We start from the raw sequence: 25098 nt of genomic DNA, 5'->3' as shown, positions 1-25098 counted from the left end.
TTGATTGTGGTTTTTCTGTTCACGGAGTATGTGAATGTGTACACAAAATAGTTAATGATCACAGAAAGAAATAGGGTATCACAGGATTTAAAAATATCTTTCCATTTAACTCTTCATAAAGTCAATATCACTTTTGTTATATAATTATTATTTTTTTTTGTATTTATAGGTGAACAACATGTCTTTATTTTATTTTATTTATTTTTATGCCGTACTGAGGATGGGACCCAGTGTCTTACACATGCTAGGCACGCACTCTGCCCCTGAGCTACAGGCTCATTCCCTCAGATTTTTTATATAGCACAACATAACTGAAATGTGAAGATGTTATCCATTTTATTTAAATATTTTGTAATTTGTTGTGCATTGTGATACTTTTTAGGTATTTATATGTAAAGAATTTTGAGTATTTGAAAGACTGTTATTGAACTTGAAACTTGATGGAAATTGTTTCTTTATAGTACATTTTGAAAGAATAACTTCTCTAATTTTTAAAAATCAGTCCATCTATTTTGATGAGCCAAATGCAGCACAAGCAAAAAGTTCAAGCCCAGAGAGCTTACCCCACTGGGTAATGGGTGAGCTGGGGACAAGTGAACACAAATTAAGTGAATCATGGAAACTTTCTTCTGGCGAAGATAGCACTTTGGTGCTGTCACCAACTGGTGCACACAGGTACGTTAAGAAAATGGGATTCCGAATGTTTTTCATCTTTCAACCTGTCCTTGAAACTGATTCATATATTGAATTTTTCCTCTTTTTCTTTTTAATAAATTGTTTTGCTTTATATTTCTGCTAAAGTTGAGTACTGTGCGTGGATAGTGTATAGGCAAAATAACAGGTTTGTTTTTCCATTTACTGTATGTCTAAGATTATTTTATATTTTTCGCAGCTTTTATGGATATCTATTAACTGCATGTATTTTCATTGCTTGGAAAGTGTTGCCTGAGAATCTTTAAATAACATAACTGTGTTTGTTTTTTTCCTTCATGACAAGAGTTAGTTAAGAACATTATCAATGATTTCAACAAAATGACACCTTACATATCCATCTTGGAACTTTTGCTTGAATCTCCTTTTCCCTCATTGAACAGTATTTATTTTTATTTAATGAAATAAAAATGTAAACATAAACCCCATTAACTAGAGTTTTAATCTTAAATAGGATTTTTAGTTTAAATAAGACTAACTTCTAATAATACTTCAGCTAGCTTCAAGATTTACTGCCATTACTGCTACAGTATAATTTTTTGCTGTTAAGAAGAATAGATTTAAATTTGGACTTTTATCCTATTTTTATTTTTCCTATTGGCAATGTTCTCTAAAATGTTAGAATATTGAATAGCATCTGTTGACCAGTACCCTACTTCATACTCAGCACTGTCTTGGTAATTTTAATTATAGGACTTTGTTTCTGTTATCAATGTAATCTTTCTTTTCCCACTATAATATTTTTGGCTTATTCCTTAATCAGATACAGAAATGTAATTAGAAATTTGCAACTTCTCCATAGTTGATGTGGTCTCGCTGTGTATTTTTCAGACCTAAGATGACATAGTGGAAAAGAACAGATGAACACAGAGCAAGCAATCCAGTCCATGAAATTACTTTGTTAGAAAGGGGAAACAAATTAAAATGGAGAGGCAGTGTTGAAGAGGTGATGTAATTAAGGACATGTTAGGAAGAATAAGAGGAAATGAATAGGACAATTTAAAGGAGGTAGTATTAAATACTTATTTAAAATCCATAGGTAAATAAAATTAGAAGAGGTATAATTTTTGTTAGCCGATAGGTAGGTAAGCGGGCATGTAAAGAGATTGTGGTCTCTGTATCAAGAAAAATACTATTCTTAATTTGGTTGCAGAATCCATCCATTGTTTGCTAAAATATTTGCCTAAAGTTCACCTAAATCCTAGATTCCTTTCTAGGTGTGATGAACATGGAGTTTTATAGTATAAAGGTGAATTAAGGGTAGTAACTATGTCTTTGAGCTTAGACCAGAGGTTGAAATTGATAATCTTTCTGAACTGAATGAATTATGTTGGTAAATTTGTTTGCCTTACATAGTGTCTTTAAAGATTTTTGAGTGAGTTGTCAAAATTAACAATTGGGAAATTTCATATCAAAACTCAATTTTGTGGTTCCTCTTAAAAACTAGAAACCTGGTAATCTTTCCAGAAGATAGCCATGTGTCCCCTAGATTAGATAAGTAATACTTGCTTAATCCCTGGATGTGATATATCTTCACTCTTTCCTCTTAGTTCCAGACACTGAGTTTGATGTTAATTGCATTCATTAGTGAGCTTGCATTTTTTTCTTAAAGTAGATTTAAAAGGAACACAAAGTGTTATTTTTCTATTTTTGTATTCTATCAAAAGTGCAAAGAAGAAAGAAGAAGGATTGTATAATTCAACAAGGAAAGAGACTTGTCTTGTAGAAGAGAACAGTATGAGGATACTGTTGGCATCTTAATCCCTCATTTGTTACCTGTTTAAGTTCTGCTGACATTTGATTTAGATAAATGGAGGAGAGAGATAAGTATGTGGATAAATTCAGTGTGATGGTTATGTGTAGTCATGGAAAAATTTGCAGAGATTGAAGTGTATATAAGAGAAGGTTCAGAATAGGACAGACTTGAGATTTCCAGGAGTCCAGGTGAATGGACTTTTTCCTTCCTTGGAACATAGGATAAAGTTCAAGAAAATACACTGAGAATATTCTTTAATTATTACTCAGTGACTTTTCTGGAAAATGAAACCAGAGTAAAATCCTCACATTTTTAACAAATAGTTTTCTTTGTTGGTCACCTATAATTAAATGTAATTTTAATGCAAAAGAATTACTTGAGTCTGAGGCATTTTCAAATATATAAAGAATAATTAATGGGAAAAGCAGATAGTCTTATGATTCTGGTTAGTGCTATCCATTCTTCAGATGTTATAACTTCAAAAGAACCCTATGTGATATCCCAGCTACCTGGGTAGCTTAGGTGATCCCATTACTTACTCCTGTAGCACTCTGTGCTTCCTCTTGCACTCATCACATGAACAAAGGTTTAATATCTATTCTTTGTGCTAGATTGTAATTTCTTGAGATAGGAATGCTGTTTTTTCTATTTGCACTACATTTTCAGCTCCCAGCACTGGGTGGGAACATATTAGGAATTCCATAAGTATTTATATTTGGTGGGTGTATGCATGCATGGATGAATGGATTGTGTTGGGCACTGCCACATATTTAATCTGTAAAAAGACCCTTTAAGACAGGTATATTATGGAATTTTGTCCAAAAAGGATTTTTCATTTAACTTAGAAAATGTTGGGGGAAGAATAAATTTTAGACAACATTGAAGGAAGTGCAGATACATGCAACAGAGATGTCTCTCACACTGTGAGGAATGTAGTATGCAGCAAAGGAGCTGGCAGGGATACTCTGAACTATCACTTTGGTCAAATGTCAGGCTATCACTAGGGCTAATGGTCATTTAGGACTGCCAAAACAAAACTTCTCAGAATATCTTACGTTTCTTTTAATTTAATAATTATAATTTGATTTATTTTAAAATTTCAATTTGATTTAAAACTTTAATTCATATGCATATTGTTTGAGAGATATTTGTAGTTCTACATACTTGAAGTCATTTAAAAAATAAAACTAACATTTATTTTAGCTAGCCGGCAAAATTGATTTTAAGGCCAAATACATAATGTGTAATATCAGATCAGATGTGGTGGTGAATAGTTTATTGATGCTTCTGTCTGTACATTTTTTTTTTAAAGTTGTTCTTTTACTCTGAGTGGTCATACTGTGCTAATGAAAAAGTTAGTATCTGCTAATGTTGACCTAATACATCTAATCAGTTCTGTAAGAAATTATTTTAAAAAGTTTAAGAGGCTTATAATATTTGACACATGTATGTTTTTATAGTGAATAATTTATTGTTACTTAGAACTGAAGTTTAATGCTGCCTCATAAATTTTACAACCACTTCAACTTGTCCTTTGAAAAACCTCTTTAATCTTAAAAGATTTTTCCCCCTTAGTGTTTCTTTTTTGATCACTTTATAAAATCCTGCTTTACTTAGACCTTTTTGTATGTGAAGTATTTCTAATGGCATTTTAGATTATGCTGTTTGTGCCCTAGCCTTTTTATAGTATTAAAGATGCAGAGTCCTTTTGAAGCTTTTTTGTTAGGGCTCCCTATTCAGTAGAGATGGCATCTTTCCTTTACCTTTATCCATTCTGTAGGATATGGTAGTGGCCTTGTTCCACACACTTTAAAAGTATGATGAGGTTATTTTCTATCTGTCTTATCACGCTTTCTTTTTTTCCCCACCAAATACACAGCATATACTAGTATACTTGATATTTCATACCAAAAAGCTTCAACACATAGCTAGTCCTGTCCCTATTGTTGTCTTCTTCTTTAAAAAAATTTTTTTGTAGTTGTAGATGGTCAGCATGACTTTATTTTTTATTTGTTCTTATTTTTATGTTGTGGTGAGGATTGAAGCCAGTGCCTCACCCATGTGAGGCAAGTGCTCTGCCACTGAGCTATAGCCCCAGCCCCTGATTGTCTTCTTTGCTTTCTTTTTTCTCATTTATTATATATTGATAGTCTTTTAGAAGAACCACTTGTCCAAATGTCATTGCTTTTTTCTTATAATTCTGTTATTGCATTTTTATGTCAAATACCTGGCTCTTTTCTTGACAAAGAAATACTTCAGTTATATTTGGCTTTGGAGCATGATTTATAAAATATCTATAAAGAGATTATAAACTTAGATCTTACCCTATAGAGTTTGGCTAATTTCACTTATTTCTGCAGTCATGGGCTATGTCAATGCGTATTACCTTTCTGGTTATTCTTCAGATGCTTAGCACTGAAATCCAGTAAAGACCTTGTCTTTGTGGTAGACAGACTTTAAGTTGGCCCCATGGTCCTTCTCCTGGTGTCTCTTATGTAATTCTCTCCCCTCAAGCATAGGGAGGACCTGCGACTTGCTTCTAGCCAATAGACTATGGAAATGATGATGGGATGTCACTCCTGTGATTACAGTATAATATATAAAACTCCATCTTGCTAGCTGACTTGATCTAGAGTCATTCTCTTTGCTGACTTTGAAGCAGCAGCTGCCATGAATCATATATCCATGAGGAAATGAATGCTGCTGACAACCCTGCAAACAGGGAAGTGGATCTTTCCTTAGTTGAGCCCCCAGCTGAGAACGAAGCTCTGGTCCAAACGTGATTGCAGCCATATGTAATCCTAAGCAGAGGACCTAGCTCAGCTGTGTCTGGACTCATGATCCACAGAAATAAGAAAATATGTGTGTGTTGTTTAAAGCTGCTAAGTTTGTAGTAATTTGTTATGCAACAGTAGATGACCAATACAGTATTTATCTTCATTTTAGGTTTTGCAATCTGTATACAAAGCATGCTTGTTATAAAAACTTCAGGGTAGAAATATGTAAAGTAAAAAGCCAAAGCTTTTTTGTGTTTTTTTCCTTCTTTCCTCATGAGAGGCAATCACCATCAACAGTTTGGTTCACATTATTCTACACTAGACAGTTAACACCCACACCTGTGTAATTAAAAATTATGAATTGACTTATACTATATATTCTGTTCTGTGACTTGCTATTTTTTGACTTAACTATATCTTAAATCTTTGTCATGTAATCTGTGGAGTTTTTTTACTTGCAGAACTGTGGATATACTCTAACCTGTCTCTACTGCTTTTAGTTCTTTATTTATTATAAAGAATGCTTTAGTTAACATCCTAGTACATTTATCATTATGCACCTTGTATTAAAATGGACCTGGTATTTATTTTAATCAGATATGGTAAGATGACAGATGTCCGACTGCCTTTGAAAAAAGAGTTTATTACTCCATTAGCAAGAGTAAAGGGCACACCATGCCATGCAGGCCTATGTGGGGAAGCAACAGGATTGGTTAGGTGACAGAAGCAAGGGGAGAGCACGAGTGAGAGCCTTTTATGTTACTTTAGTTGTGGAGATGTCCTCCGTTGGATAGGAAGTGAAACACAGATGTTGGGGTTTGTGGTTCAGGGGTTTAAAATATATGATTTCCACATGTCCATAAAAAGATAAGGATGGTATGGATGTAAACAACTTTGGCTGTTAGTTTGAACCATAATTTCAGTTACGATATCAATTATGATATCAAGATTGATTTTTACACACCTGCATGTGTTTTGGGTTGTTGTGAATTTCTAGAAGAGGAATTGCTGTGTTGGTGGGATTGTTAGGCAATCCAACATCCTTGTGCATGGAAGAAAAATCTGTACAGGCTACTATGGTGAGGCTTGGAAGATATATAGCGTTAAAAAGAAATACATAAAACATAGTAAACTTCCATTTACGTGTGTGTGTTTTAACGAAGCTGTATGGATACACGTGTGCATGGAATATTTCTGGGTGTCACACATGAAACTGTTAAAGATGGTTATCTTTAGTGAGTGAGACTAGTCTGGAGTGTGCATAAAAATATTCTTTTTGTATATGTGTGCATGTTATTTTTAGTAATCACAACTAGTTTTTTTTTAATAAATATTGTTACATTGCTTACTAAAAAATACCATCTTATTAAAATTTTCAGTTATACATATTGTCAATATTAGTGATGCAAATTAATATAGTTAATTACATAATATATATTTAAACATAAGAATGAAAAATTTTTTATCAGTAAATATTCTAAATGTGTGTGGATTCCACTGGTTTCTATTTGTTAAAGCAGAAACCAAGTGAGGTGAGTTGTACTGTTAATGGAGTTCTTACTATATTTAGGCACTATTCTAAAACTCTTTCTAAATTATCTGATTTAATTCTCTTCACAATTCTTGGAGGTTGGCATCATTGCCCTTTTGTATTTATTGAGGAGGTAACACCTTCAGGAAGATCAAGTCATTTTACCAGTAGTAGATCTGGCATTACAATGCAGGTTTATGATTTTCTTTCTAGTATGCTATGTAGGCATAAGTACTTTATGTAAAAAATATGGAAATTTCATTCTTATCTAATTTTCCCTCTACTTGTGCTTCCTCAGCAATCCTAGGCTGTGCCTTTGTTCTGGGATATTTCTAGGTTGAGTTTTGAAATGAGGTACTTTGCCTTTGTTCAGATTCTACTTCTGACACTTGGCAATTATCTGTCCTCAGGCAAGTTACTTAATTTCTCTAAACCCCAGTTTCATCATTTGTAAAGCAGAGTTTTAAGGACAAAGTAAAATAATACACGTGGAGCATTTGGCACAGGACCCCCTAGAGGTTAGCTGCTGCTACCACCACCATCACTGTCATGGTGATTGCTATTATAATAGTCCACTCTGGGCTTGCCAGTCAGATTGTTTGATCATTCTTTTTTTTTTTTTCAACACAATGCCTTTATTTTATCTAGTTATTTTTATGTGGTGTTGAGAATCGAACCCAGGGCCTCGCACATGGTAGGCAAGTGCTCTACCGCTGAGCCACAACCCCAGCCCCTTGATCATTCTTTTCATTCCCTAATTGTGTAATCCTGAGAGTATAATCTTAAAATCTATTGGTTATTAAGTATTTTCATGTATTGAGAATCATTTTGTATTCTCCAAGAAAAATAAATTGATACCTGTGCAGAAAGATTTTCATTGTAATACTGCTCACTCTCAGAAGAGTGGTAATAGTATTTCAGAAAAGGATTTATAGGAATGTTTATTTAAATAACATAACAAATATTTTTTTTTCAGGATACAAATAATACAGGGTGGCTGGCCTCATTTTTAAAAAAATAATAAGCTATTATATTTAACATGTAGTTGATAGTTGGCATAAAGCGAAGTTTTTGTATTTAGTTTTCTTATACTCTATTGCATTTCCACAAATCTTTAAGATATGATTTTACAGAGATTTTTTCCATTAGTAAGGTCAGATATAGATGATTTATTTTTATTGATAACTGAAGGTTTTAAGAGAGTTTAGACTGCAATTCAGATACTATTTAGTGATAACACCATACAAAGACCTTTAATCAGGAAAAAGATTTTTAACATTATTGCTTAGTCTTACAAAATGGTGAATTTTAACCAAATTGATACCCCTCTCGTCTTGTTTCCTATACTCTTAGGTCATACTCTTTTGAAACTAGTATAGGTAATGATGTAGTTTTAAAATTAAATTAACTGTGAACAAATTCTAACTTGTTGGTCAATTCATATATTCCCCTTTACCTAGGATATTACCTCAAATTAATCTTCCTAGAAAAAGTGACTGTCCCACATTAAAAAAAAAAAAAGCAATGCAGAGCTTCATTCTTCCTTGAAGTATTATAGGGATAAAAAGTCCATAGAGGAAAAAACTGATTAAAAATTTGACATCCTACTTTTTTATATTTTTTCTGCAGCCTACATTAGAAGCTGTCTTAGTAATATTTAGACTTTTTTCATGTCATGTCTTTATTATTTTCATGCTGTATCCCAAAGACAGAACACAAAGGTAATAGAGTGTATTCTTACCATGCAATTATGTGAGACATATTTTGAAGCTTCTTTTTTAGTGGCTTGTCATTATTTTTATGAATTTTCAACAAAATATGATGTGATCTGATAGTTTATCTCCAAAGTATAGTTAGGTTCTGGGATAGGGAAAGATGAAGAAAAATCATTTAATAACTTCATTTTTACTTGAAACTTTGATTAAAAGTTAGGAGTCAGAGAGTGAAGAAAAGTAATATTAAATCAACATTGGCCTTTAAACACTGCTTTGCCTGTGAAAAAACACATTGCTTCTGCTAATTTTAGAGAAGTTTACTGGTCCTTAAAGAAGACATTCATCTAAATTTCTTTAGATACCATTTTATAATGAGTGTCATCCAGATTACTTAAAAATTTTAAGAATGTGCAAACAAAATTATCATTATTTATGTTATTTTTTAGCATATCAGATTTAGGCTAATTTTATATAAATTTGATCTTTTAGCTTTTATTATATCATCTAAATAATGCATTATTTTATGCCTATAAGAAATGACTTAGAGAATAATTATCCTATTTTAAATGATGGTAGAGGACTCCAGTAGTCTTTGCATCTTTGCTTTGATGAGATCTTTCTATAGGTTATTTGATGCTGGTTTTTGTTTTGGAATGAAGACTCTAGTCATACTCGTATAATTTTGGAAAATGTGATTTGCTTTACAATGACTCTCTTTTAAACTGTGGTTTTCCAGGAATGCATTGTAGCAAAAAGCTGGTATTCTGTATGTCCTTTAAAAAGGTCTCCCAAGATAGTTAATATTTAATTTGCTGTGCAGTGTAATAGCATAGCCAGCAGATGGTGATAAAGTATAATGAAAACCTACTTGTGGGTTGAATGTTGATCTACATGAAAAAAAATTTTATTTAAAAGATGTTGATTTTTCAGTTTATGTAGTAATAAAAACAGAATCTTTTAAATTCGCTGAACTCTATTTTTATATGTAAATTAGACACTACAAATAGTTCCTGCTCCTGAAATTGTTGGCTATATTTGTCAGGGAGCCAATCAGTATCTTCCTTTCTTGGTGCATCTTCATGTCTGTCAACCTAGTTAGGATTGCACATAGTAAAACATCCTTGAATATTATTCACCAAAATACATTCATTTCATTAAAAAATTTCCCTGATGTTTGGGCAAAGACATATTTTATAGCAGCACTAAAAGAACTTGCTGTGATAATGGTCATGTTCTGTAGCTGTGTTTTCCAATACAGTAGCCACTAGTCAGGTGTGACTGTTGAGCACTTGAAATGTGGTCGACATGACCAAGGAACAAAATTTTTTGTTCTAATTGATTTAAATAGTCACATGTGGTTAGTGATCACTATATTGGGCCACTAGTGCAGTTCTAGATCTCAGTGTTCTCATGGGCCATTGTAAAACCTGACCTACTAGATGGAGTACTGCAGGCCTCTTCTCCTTCGAGGTGAGAAAATGTGGTGGTGATGGGGCTAGGAGTTAAGTATTAGTGCATATAAACTGTCTCTGCTGTGGCGAGGCCTCTTATATGCTTATGTGCAGTTCATGGCATCCCCTTTTTGATGATGATCATCCATGAGCAATGTTTAATTGCTATTCTGTTTATTAGTGTTGGGTTTCTGAGGCTTCCTCCCTAATAGAAAAGATACTGTTTATCTTTTTCATCAGTTTGGGTAGAACACTTAGCATGAAATAAACCTGATTAATTTGTTGTATTTGATATACTTTAAAAAATATTTTTAAGTTGTAAATGGACACAATACCTTTATTTTATTTATTTATTTTCATGTGGTACTGAGGAACGAACCCAGTGCCTCACACATCCTAGGCAAGTGCTCAACCACTGAGCTACAACTGTAGCCCTTTGATATACTTTTTTTAAAAAATATTTTTTTAGTTGTAGGTAGACACAATGCCTTTATCATTTTATTTATGTGTTGCTGAGGTTCAAACCCAGGGCCTCACATATGTGAGACGAGTGCTCTACCACTGAGCTACAGCCCTAGACCCCATTGATGTACCTTTTGAAAGACATTTAATTTTGAGCTCAGAATAGAAGACTGCTACATAAACAAGAAGTAAAACTGCTTGGTAGGGCACTTAATAATATATAACATTCACACACTAATGAAACCACTTTGCTACTCATTAATTATCAACATTAGTGTGCTAGTTAAATACCATTTTAGGTATTTACCAAAGCAAGGCCAAGTGGCAGCAATTTTGTAATTGAGACGGAATATTTATGAACATAATGACTCTGCATCTTTTCTTTTAGGTATATTTTTTTTCCCCCTAAGTCAGATTTTTGACAACTATAGCCACATTTTTCTTTTTCTTTTTTTAAAAAGATGACTAAAGCTTTTTAATAGCATCTTTTTATTTCACAAGTAAATTTTGTTCTGTCAGGTAATACTAAGCAGTTTTGATTGTTCTTTTATTAATAAAAAAAGATGACAGTGATATACTAAGTGTTATAAGCAGAGATATATTGATAAATATTGATTCAAGGTATGACTATTAAGCATTATTTTTATTTTAAAATTTTAAATCAAATGTGTATTTTCAAGTAGGTAATAAGAAATATAAAGTCTCAAGATGTTTATAGGTATCAGGTCATTTTTTAGTTTTGCTGAGCATCTCATTTTTTAAATTTATTTTTTTATTTCAAATAAAGTTCTCTTAAGGAAAAAATTAAGATAAATATGTTGTAGAACATGAAAGTTACTTTTTTATTTTTAGTATTGATACTTTACTGATATTAAAGTTGTTGCTATTTATTTTTGTCTTTCACAAAAATATTTAGCAATTATACCCAAAGAATACTATTTTGAAGATGATATTTAACAACATTACCCATTGCTCAGATAAATGAAAAGACATAAAATCAAAAGTTAGTACTTAGTTTTCTAATCTAATTCAGGGTTATATCACTTTAATTTTTTTTTACGACTATGAAACATAACAAATTTAACAAATGCATAAAATGCACATGTACTAAAAGTTTAAAGAACAATGATAATATAAAAGTCCCTGAACTTTCCAACCAGCCAGGGAACATCACATTAAAATACTCCACATGACCCTGGGTGCTCCTTCCCCATTGCCTCTTCTTCCCTCCTTCTAAGCAGAAACCATTCTTATACAATGGTGTTTATCATTTCTTAGCTTCTTTCCTCTTCTTTCTTCCTCCTCCTGCTGCCTTTTCAACATTGTGTATGTTATTTTGAGATTTGCTTCTTTCACTCACCATATTTTTCAGATTCATCCATGTTAATAAAGGTAGCTGTAGTGCATTCTTTGTCTCGTAAACCTTGAAAATCAAAGTATAGCATATATATAGCAGGACACACAAAGAATAATGTATAATAATATATGTACAGCAAGAAACATCAAAGTGTGAGGCTTGATGAGTTTTAAAGAATAAAAACATCCCTAAAATCCAGACATCCCCTCTAGATCAAATGAGGAATTTAATCAGCTCTTCAGAATCCTGTCTTGCTCCCTTCCAGTCATTTATCATCCACCCCAGAGGTAACCACTGTTCTGCATGATGTCAGCATAGATTATCATTAACTGTTTTTGATTCATAAAGTGTGTTCACTTTTGTTTCTAGCCTCTTTTGTTCAACATTAGCTCATGAGATTGCTCCATGTTGTTGTATTTAAAAATAAATTTTTATTACTATGTGAATACATCACATTTTATATACATTCATTCTACTGTTGTTGGATTTTTGGATTGTTTCCAGTTTTTGTCTATTACAAATAATTCTACTGTGAACATTCTTTTACATGCCTTTTAGTGCATATATGCCCACCTTTTTTTTTTTTTTTTGAAGTTGACTTATAAGTATAATTACAGTAGACACTGCCAAAGAGTTTTCCAAGGTGACTAGGCTAATTTACATTTCCACTAGCAGGATTTGAAAGTTCCTGGCTCCCCAGTCTTGCCAACAGTTGTGTTGTTAGTGTCCTTTAATATTAGCAATTCCGGCAGGATGGGTGTGTGCTTTTAATTTACATTTTCTTTTGTGACTAATGATTTTCAGCATCTATTTTTGTTCCTATTTGACTATTTGAATCTCTGATTTTGTGGAGTTCGTATTTAAGTCCTTGACCATTATTTTCTATGTATAAAAATGATGTCTCTGTTGATTTGCTTTTATCTGTTCTGAGTACCAATTCTTTGTTGAATATATGTATTGCAAATACTTTTATCCCAATCTGTATCTTGTGTTTTCACTTTCAATTGGAGTCTTACTCCATTTTATGCTAGTGTGATAGAATATCTGAGACAACATAGTATGTAATGAACAGAATTTATGGTTCACAATTCTGGAGGCTGGGAAGTCTAATTTTAGGCTTCTGACATCTTGCAAGGGTCTTCTTGCTGCTTCATTCCATGTTGCAAGGTAAGAGGATGAGAGAGAGTGAGAATGAGAGTGAGAGAAGACAGCAAGAAAGAGAGGCAGAGGATGAATTTGCCAATTTATAATGAATCCATTCCTATTACTGCAACATTAATCCATCCGTTCATGTGGATCAGGACTAATTACCTGCTGAAGGTCCTGCTTAATACTGTTACCATGGCAATTAAATTTCAACATGGGTTTTGGAGGTGATAAACATCCAAACCATCTGTTGAACATTATTAATTATAATATAGTTTTTGTGCTATCTGTTGTGTGTGTTTTTTATGGGTGTTTGGGATTTTTTGGCTTGCTTATCCCAAGATCATGGAGGTGATCTCCTATGTTTTTTTTCTAGAAAACTTATTTTACTTTTCTATTAGGTATATGGTATATCTGGAATTGATTTTTCTGTATGAAGTGAGGTAGGGATCATGGCTGGGTTCATCTCCTCTGTCCCCATAACCCTCCAGTGGATATCCAATTGATTCTTTCTCCACTGCTGTTCTGGGTACCATTTTTTTAAAAAATAATTTTTAGTTGTAGATGGATACAATACCTTTATTTTATTAACTTATTTTTATATGGTACTGAGGATCAAACCAACTGCCTCACGTGTTGGGTGAGTGCTCTACCACTGAGCTACAACTCCAGCCCCTTGGCACCATTGTTATACACTAGGAAATCTTATTTGTATAGGCTTATTTCTGGTCTCTAGTTTCTTCATTGGTCAGTTTATCTATCTCTGTGTTATTACCATACTGCCTTAATTACTGTAGCTCTGAAATAAATATTGATTTTTTTTGTATAGCATAGGCCTTCCTAAGCCCTAGGCAAACAATGATTTCCTTTTTCTGTTTGTATTTGTGTTCTTTAATTTTCTAAAAATTTCATAAGTGGAATCATAAGATATGTAGTTCTAAGTGTCTGGTTTTCACTTTAGTACCCCACTCTCAAAAAACTTTTGAAGTTTTTAAGTTTATATATATATCAATCAGTTCATTCCTTTTTGTTTCTGATTGGCATTTCATGGATGACTATATCTCGTTTTGTTTATCCATTTATCAGTTAAGTAGATATTTGTTTTGTTTTCAGTTTTCACTATTAGAATATTCCTGCTGTGGACTTGTTTTTGTGTGTGCATATGTGTGCATGCTGTGGATTTAACTCAGGGCTTAATGCATGTTAAGCATGTATACTACTCATTAGTGTTCAGTACTGTATCCCAGCTGCTACAGAAATTCAAGTTTTTGATTGGCCATTTTTTCTTTGTATTTCTCTTGGGTAGATATCTAGAAGTGGGTTGTGTTTTTAAGTGTATTGTATTTTTCTTTTTTTATGGTTCTGATGATAGAACCCAGGGCCTCATACATGATGAGCAAGCACTCTACCACTGGGCTACATCCCCAGCCCTTTAAGTGTATTTTTAACTTAAAACATTATTAAACTATTTCCCAGTCTGGGCCCCTTTTAATTTCATATTGTCTCTTTTTTCAGTCCAAGGTGGAAGTTATTTTGTTGATATAAGAAAAGTACAAAAGGAGTTGGGGTAAAAACTAAAGCAAAATGATAGACTAAATCTTAGAACAATCTTAGCCTTGAAAAAAAATCTTAGAACCATATTAATAATTACATTAAATATAAATGAACTTAACACTCAAGTTAAACTGGATAAAAATTCAGTAACCAACTTAATATTATATATAAGATACATACTTTAAATACAAAGACAAATAACTTAAAAACAAAATACAATACAATGAGATGTACTGTGGAAACAATAAGGCTAAGGAAGGTGAATGACTATTTTAGATATCAGATAAAATAGAATTCAAGACAAGGAGAATTACAAAAGACTAAATGGTAAGAATCAGTTCATAAGCATGTTATAACAATTATAAATGGGTAAGTAACAAGTAATAGAGCAACACAAATACACAAAGCAAAAACAAAACAAAAATAACAGGTAAAGGGATAAGTAGACAAATGCACAAACATTACCACAGATTTTAACAACCCTTTCTTGGAAACTGAGGCAACAACTAGATCAAAAAAAAAAAAAAAAAAAAAAAAAAGGGGGATATAGATTTCAAGAATACTCTAAACTATTACAGCCTAATGAATATTTATAAAATAGCCATCCAATAACCGCATTTGTTCAGTGCATAAGGAAAATTCACCCACGTAGGTCATGACTGGGTCATAAAAAAATCTCCAGTGGTTGAAGATTATATTTTTTTTCTTCATTGGAATTGAACAAGAAATCAACAATAATGGTTAACCCAGAAAAGCCCTCAAAAGTTTATAAGTTAAGAAAACTCACTTTGGTGTAACCTATGGGTCAAAGAAGAGATTAGAAGAGAATTTGGGAAATATTTTTAATCAAATATTTTTGATTAATATGGGATGACATATTTATGGGATGCAGCTAAAGTGGTTAAAAAGTTTTTAGTGTTTTTTCAGGGGAAAAAGTAAGATCTAAAACTAGTGATCAAAGCCTTTTGAAACTTGAAAAAGAAGACCTAAATGAACACAGTGTCAGAAGAAGAAAATAAAATAGAAGTAGAAAATCAATGTAACAGAAAACAACAGAGGAAAATCAATAGAATCCAACAATGATTTTTTTTTTTTGCAGGGGAGGGGGATACTAGAGATTGCACTCAGGGGCACTAGACCACTGAGCCACATTACCAACTCTATTTTGTATTTCATTTAGAGACAGGGTCTCACTGAGTTGCTTAGCACCTTGCTGTTGCTGAGGCTGGCTTTGAAATCGAGGTACTCCTGCCTCAGCCTTCTGAGCTGCTGAGATAACAGGTGTGTACCACTGCGCCCAGCCCAACACTGATTTTTTTTGAAAAGATAAATGAAGTTGATAAACTTTAGTTAGATTGATCAGATAAAAAAGAGAAAAATGTGAAAAAATAAGAAAACTTGTAGTTTAGGTTTATAATTCCTCGTTTTTTCTTTTTTATGATTAATAAGATGCATAAAATAATTGTAAATATATATAATGGGTGCACAACATAAATAACAAAGCGAGGAGGATGAATAGAGCTATAAAGGAGTAGAGCTTTTATTTGTCATTATGCTTGAATTTTAAAATAGATTGTTGTAACTTAGGGAATTTTAAGTTTCATCTTAGGGTAATCACAAGATGTTTACAGAATATGCACAAGAGGCAATGAGAAAAAAATTAAAACATTATTACAAAAATCAACTAAACATATAGGAATACAGTAAGGGAGGAAATAAGTAGGACTAAGGTAGAAGCCACATAGGAAATAACAACAATAAAGATGACAAGAAAACAAAACAGTTATAGTAAGTCCTTCCTTACCAGTAATTACTTTAAATATAAATGAATTAAAATTTTCTGATTAGAATACATAGATTGGTAGCATGTATTAAGACAACAACAGGATTCAATTATATACTGTTTATAAGAGACTTTATATCTGAGGACATGCATGATTGGATAAGAAAGGATGGAAGGTGATATACTGTTCAAGTAAATATTAACTCAGAGAGCAGGGGTGACTAATATCAGGCAAAATGAAACTATGTAAAAATTTTAATAGGGACCAAGAAGGACATTATATAATTATGAATGGGTGAATTCACTAGGAAGAACAATTATAAACATATGCTTCAAACATCAGAATTCCTAAATAGATGAAGTAAATATTATAGAACTGAAGGAGAATAGAGAAAGTTCTACAGTAATATTCCAGGACTTTAGTACCCCACTCTCAAAATTAGAATAACTAGGCAAAGATCAATCAAGAAACAGAAAATATGAAGCTTGGTGCTGTGTTGCACACCTATAATCTCAGCTGCTTTGGATACTGAGCCAGGAGATTCTAGGTTAGAGGTCAGCCTAGTCAATTTAGCAAGACTCTCAAAATATAAAACAAAAAAAGGCTGGAACATAGGTGACTGGCAGAGTACTTGCTAGTGTGCATAAGTCCCTGGTTCAATCTCCAGTACCAAAAAAGATGAATAAAGTTAAAAAAATGGAAATACATAGACAATATGAACAACATTATAGACCAATTTGAGCTAATAGATGTAAACAGAACACTGCAGCCAGAAAGCAGCTTTTTCTGAAGTGCACGTGGAACATTCTTCAGGATATGCCATAAGTGATGCCACAGAGCAAATCAGTACATGTAAAGAAATCAAAAAAATTTAAAGTATCTTTTCCTATCCCAAAGGAGGGAAATTAGAAATCAATAGAAAGGAAAGTGGAAAATCCATAAACTTGTAAAAGTTAACAAACTTAAATAGCTGATGGATTAAAGAAGAAATCACAAAGGAAATTAGAAAATGTTTTCAGACCAATGAAAACAAACAAAAAAACCAACATAACAAAATTAAGGATTGCTGTGAAAACAGTGCAAAGAGGAAAATTTTTTGTCTTAAAGGTGCTTATATTAACAAAGAAGAAAAGTCTCCAGTTAAACGTACACCTTAAGGAAGCAGAAAAAGAACTTAAAGAGAAAACTTAGGAAAGAAATAATAAAGAATAGCACAGAGGGCTGGGGTTGTGGCTCAGTGGTAGGGTGCTTGCCTCATGTGTGAGGCACTGGGTTTGATTCTCATTACCACATATAAATAAGTGAATAAAATAAAGGTCTGTCAACAACTAAAAAAATATGTAAAAAAGATTAGACCAAAAATAGACAAAATAGAGAGTAGAAAAACAATGGAGACTATCAATAAAAACTACTAAGTGTATTTTTTTGGGAAAAGATCAACAAAAGACCAATTTTAGCTACAAGGACTAAGAGAAAAGAGAGCACTCAATTCAGAAATGAAGGGGGGATGTTACAATTTGACAGAAATAAAATGGATTTTTAGAGACTTTATGAACAATTGTATGTTAATGTATTGAATAATCTAGATAATATGGAAAATTTTCTAAAAACACTCAACATACCAAGATTAAATTGGGAAGAAATAGAAAATCTGAGCTAGTCTGTAACTAGAAAGGAGATGGAATTGGTAATCAAAAAACCTCTCAACGGGGGAAAAAAAACAAACCCAAAAAACCCGGAACCAGGTGACTTCACTAGTGAATTATACTTAATCCTTCCTTAAACTTTATCAAAAGAGAAAGGAACACTTCTCATTTCATTGTGTGAGGCTAGCATTAAGCTGGTATTATAGGCAGACAAGGACACAACAATAAAGGAAACCTATAAGCTAAAACCTGATGAACATGGATGCAAAATTCTCAATAAAATAATTGAAAGCTAAATTTAACAACAAACTAAAAGGCTTATATATCTTGACCAAATGGGATTTTTTTCCTGGAATGCAAGGATAGTTTGATATATGAAAGTCTATAATTAAGATATACCACATTAACAATATGACAGAAAAAGACCTCACACAATTATCTTAATTGATTCAGAAAAATCACTTGACAAAAATTTATCAACATTTGATTAAAAAACTTAGAAGGAAACTACCACAACATAAAAAGGCCATATAAGAAAAGCCTGTAGCCAAAATATTTAGGTGAAAGGCTGAAAGCTTTTCTATTAAGATCAAGAATAAGGGAAGATAGTTTGTTTATACGTGTGTATTCAAAAGAGCACTACACGTCCTAGCCAGAGGTATGGACAAGGCAGAGAAATAAGAGGCATCTAAAGTAGAAACAAAGAAGTAACATTATCTTTATTCACAAACAATGTACATATATGTTTTACATATGTTTACATATATGTAAAAAACCCTAAGGATGAAATTCATTCAGCCTGTTTGCAAGATACAAAATCAGTACACACAAAATATTTGCATTTTAATATACTAACAGTGACTAATCTGAAAAGGAAGTTAAGACTCAGTAACATTTTCAATAGCATCAAAAAGAATTAATTACTTAGAATAAACTTACCCAGGGAGATAAAAAATTTGTACACTGAAAGTTACAAAATCTTTGCTGAAAGAATTAAAAAGATACCAATAAGTAAAGTAGCCTGTGTTCAAGATTTGGAAGAGTTAATATTTTACAGATGTTAATATGACACAAGATGAGCTACAGATACAATAAAAATCCCTATCAATATCCCAGTAAGATTTTATTTTTCCAGAAATTGAAAAATACATCCTAATGTTCATGTCAAATCTCATTAATGAAGGCAGGAGTATTGATGAAAAGAATGGATTTGTAGAACAGAATGGAAATTCTAGAAATAGGCCTCATGTATATAATCAGTTGATTTTCCCTAACGATGGCAATGAAATTGAAGGAAGAGGTCTTTTCATCAAATTGTGTTGAAACAACTTGATATCCATTAAAAAAACAGTGAAAAGGGTCATAGACTTAAATGAAAATGCCACAACTATAGAACTTCTAGAAGAAAGCAGAAAATCTTGGGAACTTGGAGTACACAAATACATCTAAAATAGGATGTAAAAACTGAACAGTTAAATAAAATATTTTTGTAAAGTCTTTTTTCTTAGAAAGCTGTCATTTGGAAATTACCTAGCAAGGTACAGAATGGGATGGGAGAAAATATATTCATTACATATATCTGATGGACTCTTGCATAGAATATCTATCTATCTATCTATCTATCTATCTATCTATCTATCTATCTATCTATCTATCTTTTACAACTCAAGAAAAGATAGAAAGCAATCCAATTAATGTGTAGAAGAGTTTGTAGACAGTTTCAAATGAAATTATATGAAGGGATGATATACATACATGAAAAGATAGTCAGTGCTGTTTTTTATTTGGTAGATGCAAATTCTAAAGCACAATTTGAATCCAGTATATATCCATTAGTAGGGCTAAAATTGCAGAGATTTAGAAAACCACTATGGGGGTAATGTAATGCAACTGGAAGTCTTATATACCATTGATGGGAACATAGTATAGCACAACCACTTTGGAAAACAGTTTGGAACTTTCTTATTTTTAATAACATAGCATATGACCAAGCAGTTTTATTCCTATATATTCAATCAGGATAAATGAAAACATGTCTACATAAATACTTGAGTGTTCACAGCAGCTTTATTTATCATAGCCAAAATGTATAAACCATCTAAAAGTCCATCAATATGTGAATAGAAAAGCAAATTCTAGTTTATACATATAATGGAATACTACTAAGCAATAAAAATGACTTTTGGATACACGCAACAACATGGATAAATCTCAAAAGCATCTTCAGTGATAGAAGCCAGACATACAAATGTATATGCTGTTTTAATTTCATATATAAGAGATTCTAGAAAATATTTGTCATCTGGGATTGGAGGAGGAGGTAGGTTGATTCTAAATGGTCTCAGGAAAATTTTGGGGTGTGCTGGGAACAATTTGTATATTTATTGTGCAGCTACACAGGTGCATACTTTTGTCAAAGCTCATTAAATTCTACATTTTAATTTATTTTCTTTTAAAAATTTGTTCTAATAATGTATGACAGTAGAATGCATTTTGACACATTATATGCAAATGGAGCACAACTTCTCTTCCTCTGGCTGAACACAGTGCAGTCACACTGGCAGTGTAATCATACATGTATATAGGTAAATAATGTTTGTCTCATTCCACTGTCCTCATCCCCATATCTCCTTCCCTCTCCTCACTCCCCTCTGCACAATCCAAAGTTCCTTCATTCTTTCCTACTCCCTTTTCCCACATTATGGATCAGCATCCACTTACCAGAGAAAACATTCAGCCTTTGATTTTTTGGGTTTGGCTTACTTCACTTGTTAGCATGATATTCTCCATCTCTACCCATTTACTTGCAAATGCCATAATTTCATTCTTCTTTAAGGCTAAGTAATACTCCATTGTGTATATGTACCATACTTACTTTATCCATTCATCTGTTGAAGGGCATCTAGTTTGGTTCCATAGTTTAGTTACTGTGAATTGAGCTCCTATATACTTTGATGTAGCTGTGTCACTGTAGTATTCTGATTTTAAGTTCTATAGGTATAGACCAAGGAGTGGGATAACTGGGTCAAATGGTTGTCCATTCCCAGTTTTCTGAGGAATCTCCATACTGCTTTCCATAGTGGTTGCACCAATTTGCAGTCCCACCAGCAATGTATGAGTGTGGCTTCTCCCTGTATCCTCGCCAACACTTATTATTGCTTGAATTCTTGATAATTGCCATTCTGAATGGAGTGAAATGAAATTTTAGAGTAGTTTTGGTTTGCATTTCTCTAACTGCTAGAGATGATGAACATTTTTTCATATGTTTGTTGATGGATTATATTTCTTCTTCTGTGAAGGTTCAAGCACTTCACCACTAAACCACAATCTCAGCCCCTCTTTGCAGTCTTGATTGGCATTTTCAGTACTGTTTCTTCATTATATCCTGAGTTTCTGTTTGTTTTTGTGGTCACCAGCTCTTAATTTCATCTTCCTTTCAAGAGCAAGGCACTCCAGCCCAGCCTCTGGTTTCTTGGTGAGTTTGACTTTGTTCTCCTACTTTAGTGGAGCACTTTGGGTCCCTCTTTTTACTTTTTGATAGTCATGCTTCCTACTATCTTTTTAGTTGCTTCTGGAATCAGAGTCTGGTAGACCATTTCCATCCTTTCCATTGCAGTGCATTTTTGTCCAAGACAAACTGGTCCAAAGTCTGTCTTTAAGACTTCTCTATGCAATCTTTTATATTTATTTATTTAGTAATTGTAAATGGACACAATAATTTTATTTATTTATTTTTATGTGGTGCTGGAGATTGAACCCAGTGCCTCACATGTGCGAGGCAAGCACTTCACCACTGAACCACAAACTCAGCCCCTCTTTGCAGTTTTGATTGGCATTTTCAGTACTATTTCTTCATTATATCCTCAGTTTCTGTTTGTTTCCTCCTTCTGGAATTCATTTTGCCTCTGTGTTAAGAGATTTTGAATCTATATTCTTTCTCCCTTACACTTTTATTTATTATATTCATCACTTTTTTGCTTTTGTTTTTTCAGAGAATTTTTTGAACTAGTTTTTTAATCCATTTTTTTAATATTCTGCTATATTAGTCTACCATTTTATTTATCCATTGTGATTTTAAAATAGGTAATCACGTTTTTCATTTGTAATCACTGTTTTATGATTATAGGTTGTTCAATTTCCCTTTCACACAGTGGCCACCTGAATCACATTGTGAATGCAAATTAAATAAACATTCAGAAGTTTCTCATATTTTATTTATTGCAAGATTATGTAACATGAGATCTAACATCTTAACAATTTTTTTTAGTGTATAGCACAATATTGTTAATGGTAAGCACAATGTTTTCCAGCAAATCTCTATAACTTTTTCATTTTTCTTTTTAAAAAAAATATTTATTTTTTAGTTATAAGTGGATACATTAACAGTGCCTCACGCATGCTAGGTGTGTGCTCTATCTTTGAGCCACAACCTTAGCCCTTCAGGGGGAGGGAGAAGAAGGAAAGGGGATATAATGGGAAATAAAATTAACCAAATTATATTGTTATATCATGTGCATATACAAATATGCAACAATGAATTCTATTGTGTATAAATGTACATATATATATAAATATTATGCATAAATCCATACACATATGCCCAACTGATCTTTGTAAAGGTGCCAAGAACACACAATGATAATGGGTTCTCTCTTTAAGTGTTAGGAAAACTGAAAATCCACAAGCAGAAAAATAAAAGGTGTTCCTTATCTCATATTATACACAAAAAAATCAACTAGAAATTGATTAAAGACTTAAACAAAAGACCTGAAACTGCAAAACTACTAGAAGGCAACCTAGTACTTTCTACTGATGTCCCTTCAGTTTTCATGAGATCTTCCCTCCCCCTTTTTTTTTTCTTCTCTAGCTTCTCTTCTCTAACATGAGACAAAACATGTCCTTTGACCTTCTAAGTTTGGTTTATTTTGCTTAATATAGTATTCTCAAGTTCCATCCATTTTTCTGTAAATGACATAATTAAATTTTTTTTTACTTAATAACTTAATATTTATTTCAAATAAATCTGAAATGTTGAAGGATGTGATGAGAATGCTTTCACCTCATTGGAATTCAGTTTATCTACAAAATGAGAGAATTGAATAAAAAATCCCTTTTGACCCTTCCCATTCTAAACATGTTGTGTTTCCATGCTTATTGAATTGGAGTACCCAAATGTGGAGTCCATTCAAATGTTACCCAGTTGCATTGCCCAGTGACAGTTACCGAGATATTCACTGAGTTATTCCTGAAGTATTATTCCTGCTTTGAAGATAGGATGTAATGTATTAACTACTTACAGTTGAAGTAAACTGCAATGGTTAGAAAATTATGGGGGTGACTGCCTCAATCTTGCTATCTGGCAAACCTTGCAAGAGGTAACAATAAGGCTGGCGAGCAGAAAAAAATCTGGGCAATATTCAAATTTGAAAAGAACAGTTATGCTGAAATCAAGGCAGAAGATCCAGGTCCTTGGTTGGCTTATCTGGGTGAACTTTTTTTTTTTTTGACATAGCTTTATATATATATATATATATTTTTTTTTTTTCCTAATATTCTATTTGTTGTTGATGGACATTTATTTATTTATTTATATGTGGTGCTTGTTTATTTATTTATTTATTCATTCATATGTGGTGCTAAGAATCGAACCTAGTACCTAGTAGTAGGCAAGCACTCTACAACTGAGCCACAACCTCAGCCCATCCCCATAGCCTTATTGAGGTAAAAGTGAAGTATAATAAATGCACATATTTAAAGTATTCAGTTTGTTCAGTTTTGACATGTATCTAGCCAATACAATCAATATAAAAATAATTTCTGTTAATTTTTAAAATTTGAAGTCATGCAGACTGTTTCCTGCATGATTTATTACATTAGAAATCAATCACCTTAAGATATATAGAACCCCACCCCAACATGTCAACTATTTTAAAATTAAATGGCACACCTATAAATATCTCAGAGGTCAAGGAAGAAAGCACCAGAAAATAAATAAAAAGTCCTTTGAACTAAGTGATAATAAAAGCTTAAAATATCAGGATCTCTGGGATGAAACAGTACTCAGATGAACATTTGTGACTTAAAGTACTTGTACTTAAGTACTTAAAGTACTTATCAGAAAGAAGATAGAATAACAATCAAATTATTTTCAAATTATGTAGTAGGAAGGAAAAAATAAGAGTAGGAGCAGAGATATATGAAATAGAGAAGAAATAATACAGCTAAAATGTGATAAAAACCAAACAAGTCTCATCAAGATGAAAAGCAAGAACACAAAATATCAGTGGAAAGGGAGCTACCACAATAACCCTATAGATGCTAAAATATATTAAGGTAATAGTACAGTTGTGTGCCAACATATGTGATAGCTTACTGGTCTGTATTAGAGAAGGATCTGTGTGCTGCTGAGAAGAAAGTGTATTTAGTCATTGACGGATGAAATATTCTACATATGTCTGTCAAGTCTAAATTATCAGTTGTATTTTTTACTTCTTTAGCTTCTTTATTTAGTTTTTGTTTAGACGATCTATTCATAGGTGACAGAGGCATGTTAAAGTTACCCAGTATTATTGTGTTGTGGTCTATTTGATTCTTGAAAAGGTTTTGTTTACTTAGATGCTCCATTGTTTGGGGCAGAAATATTTATGATTGGTATGTCTTGTTGACATATAATTCCATTAAGCAGGATGAAATAGCCTTCTTTGTCCCTTCTGATTAACTTTGACTTAAAGTTCACTTTTTCTGATATTATAAAAGAAATCCCTGCTTGTTTATGTGATCCATGTAAGTGATATGTTTTTCCCCCCGTCCTTTCACCTTCAGTCTGTGGATGTCTTTGCTATGAGGTGAAGTCTCTTGAAGACAGCATATTGTTGGGTCTTGTTTCTTAATCCAATTTGCTAATCTACATCTTTTGATTGATGAGTTTAGGCCATTAATATTCAAGGTTGTTATTGAGATAAGATTTATATTCCCAGTCAATTGGGTTTATTTCTGGTTGTTAATTTGAATTAGTTTATCCTTTGGTTGACTATTCCTTTAGTGTAGTTCCTTCCTTTGTTGGTTTTCACTTTTTTTTTTTCATTTTATCTTCATGGAACATTTTGTTGAGAATGTTCTGTAGTTTAGGCTTTCAAGTTGTGAATTCTTTTAACTTTTGTTTATCATGGAAGGTTTTTAATTTCATCTTTAAATCTAAAGCTTAATTT

At 32.5% G+C, this 25098-nt stretch overlaps 1 protein-coding gene across 7 annotated transcripts in view; it reads left to right on the top strand.

Moving 5' to 3' along the window:
• Positions 1 to 25098, top strand: part of Cep112 (centrosomal protein 112) — a 472978-nt gene that overhangs the window by 13137 nt on the left and 434743 nt on the right. For all 7 annotated transcript variants that reach the window (XM_046422633.2, XM_058572199.1, XM_058572198.1 and 4 more), the window contains exon 5: positions 503 to 675. In XM_046422633.2, the coding sequence (XP_046278589.1) occupies positions 503 to 675 (173 nt within the window). The remainder of the gene's footprint in view (positions 1 to 502; positions 676 to 25098) is intronic.

The sequence above is a fragment of the Marmota monax genome, unplaced genomic scaffold, assembly GCF_021218885.2.
Source record: "Marmota monax isolate L192 unplaced genomic scaffold, Marmota_monax_Labrador192_F-V1.1 WCK01_AAM20220418_F8-fsc00173, whole genome shotgun sequence".
NCBI classification, from domain to species: Eukaryota; Metazoa; Chordata; class Mammalia; order Rodentia; family Sciuridae; genus Marmota; species Marmota monax.
Note: the sequence above shows the minus strand (reverse complement) of the source record. Positions and strands in the feature narration are given on the sequence as shown.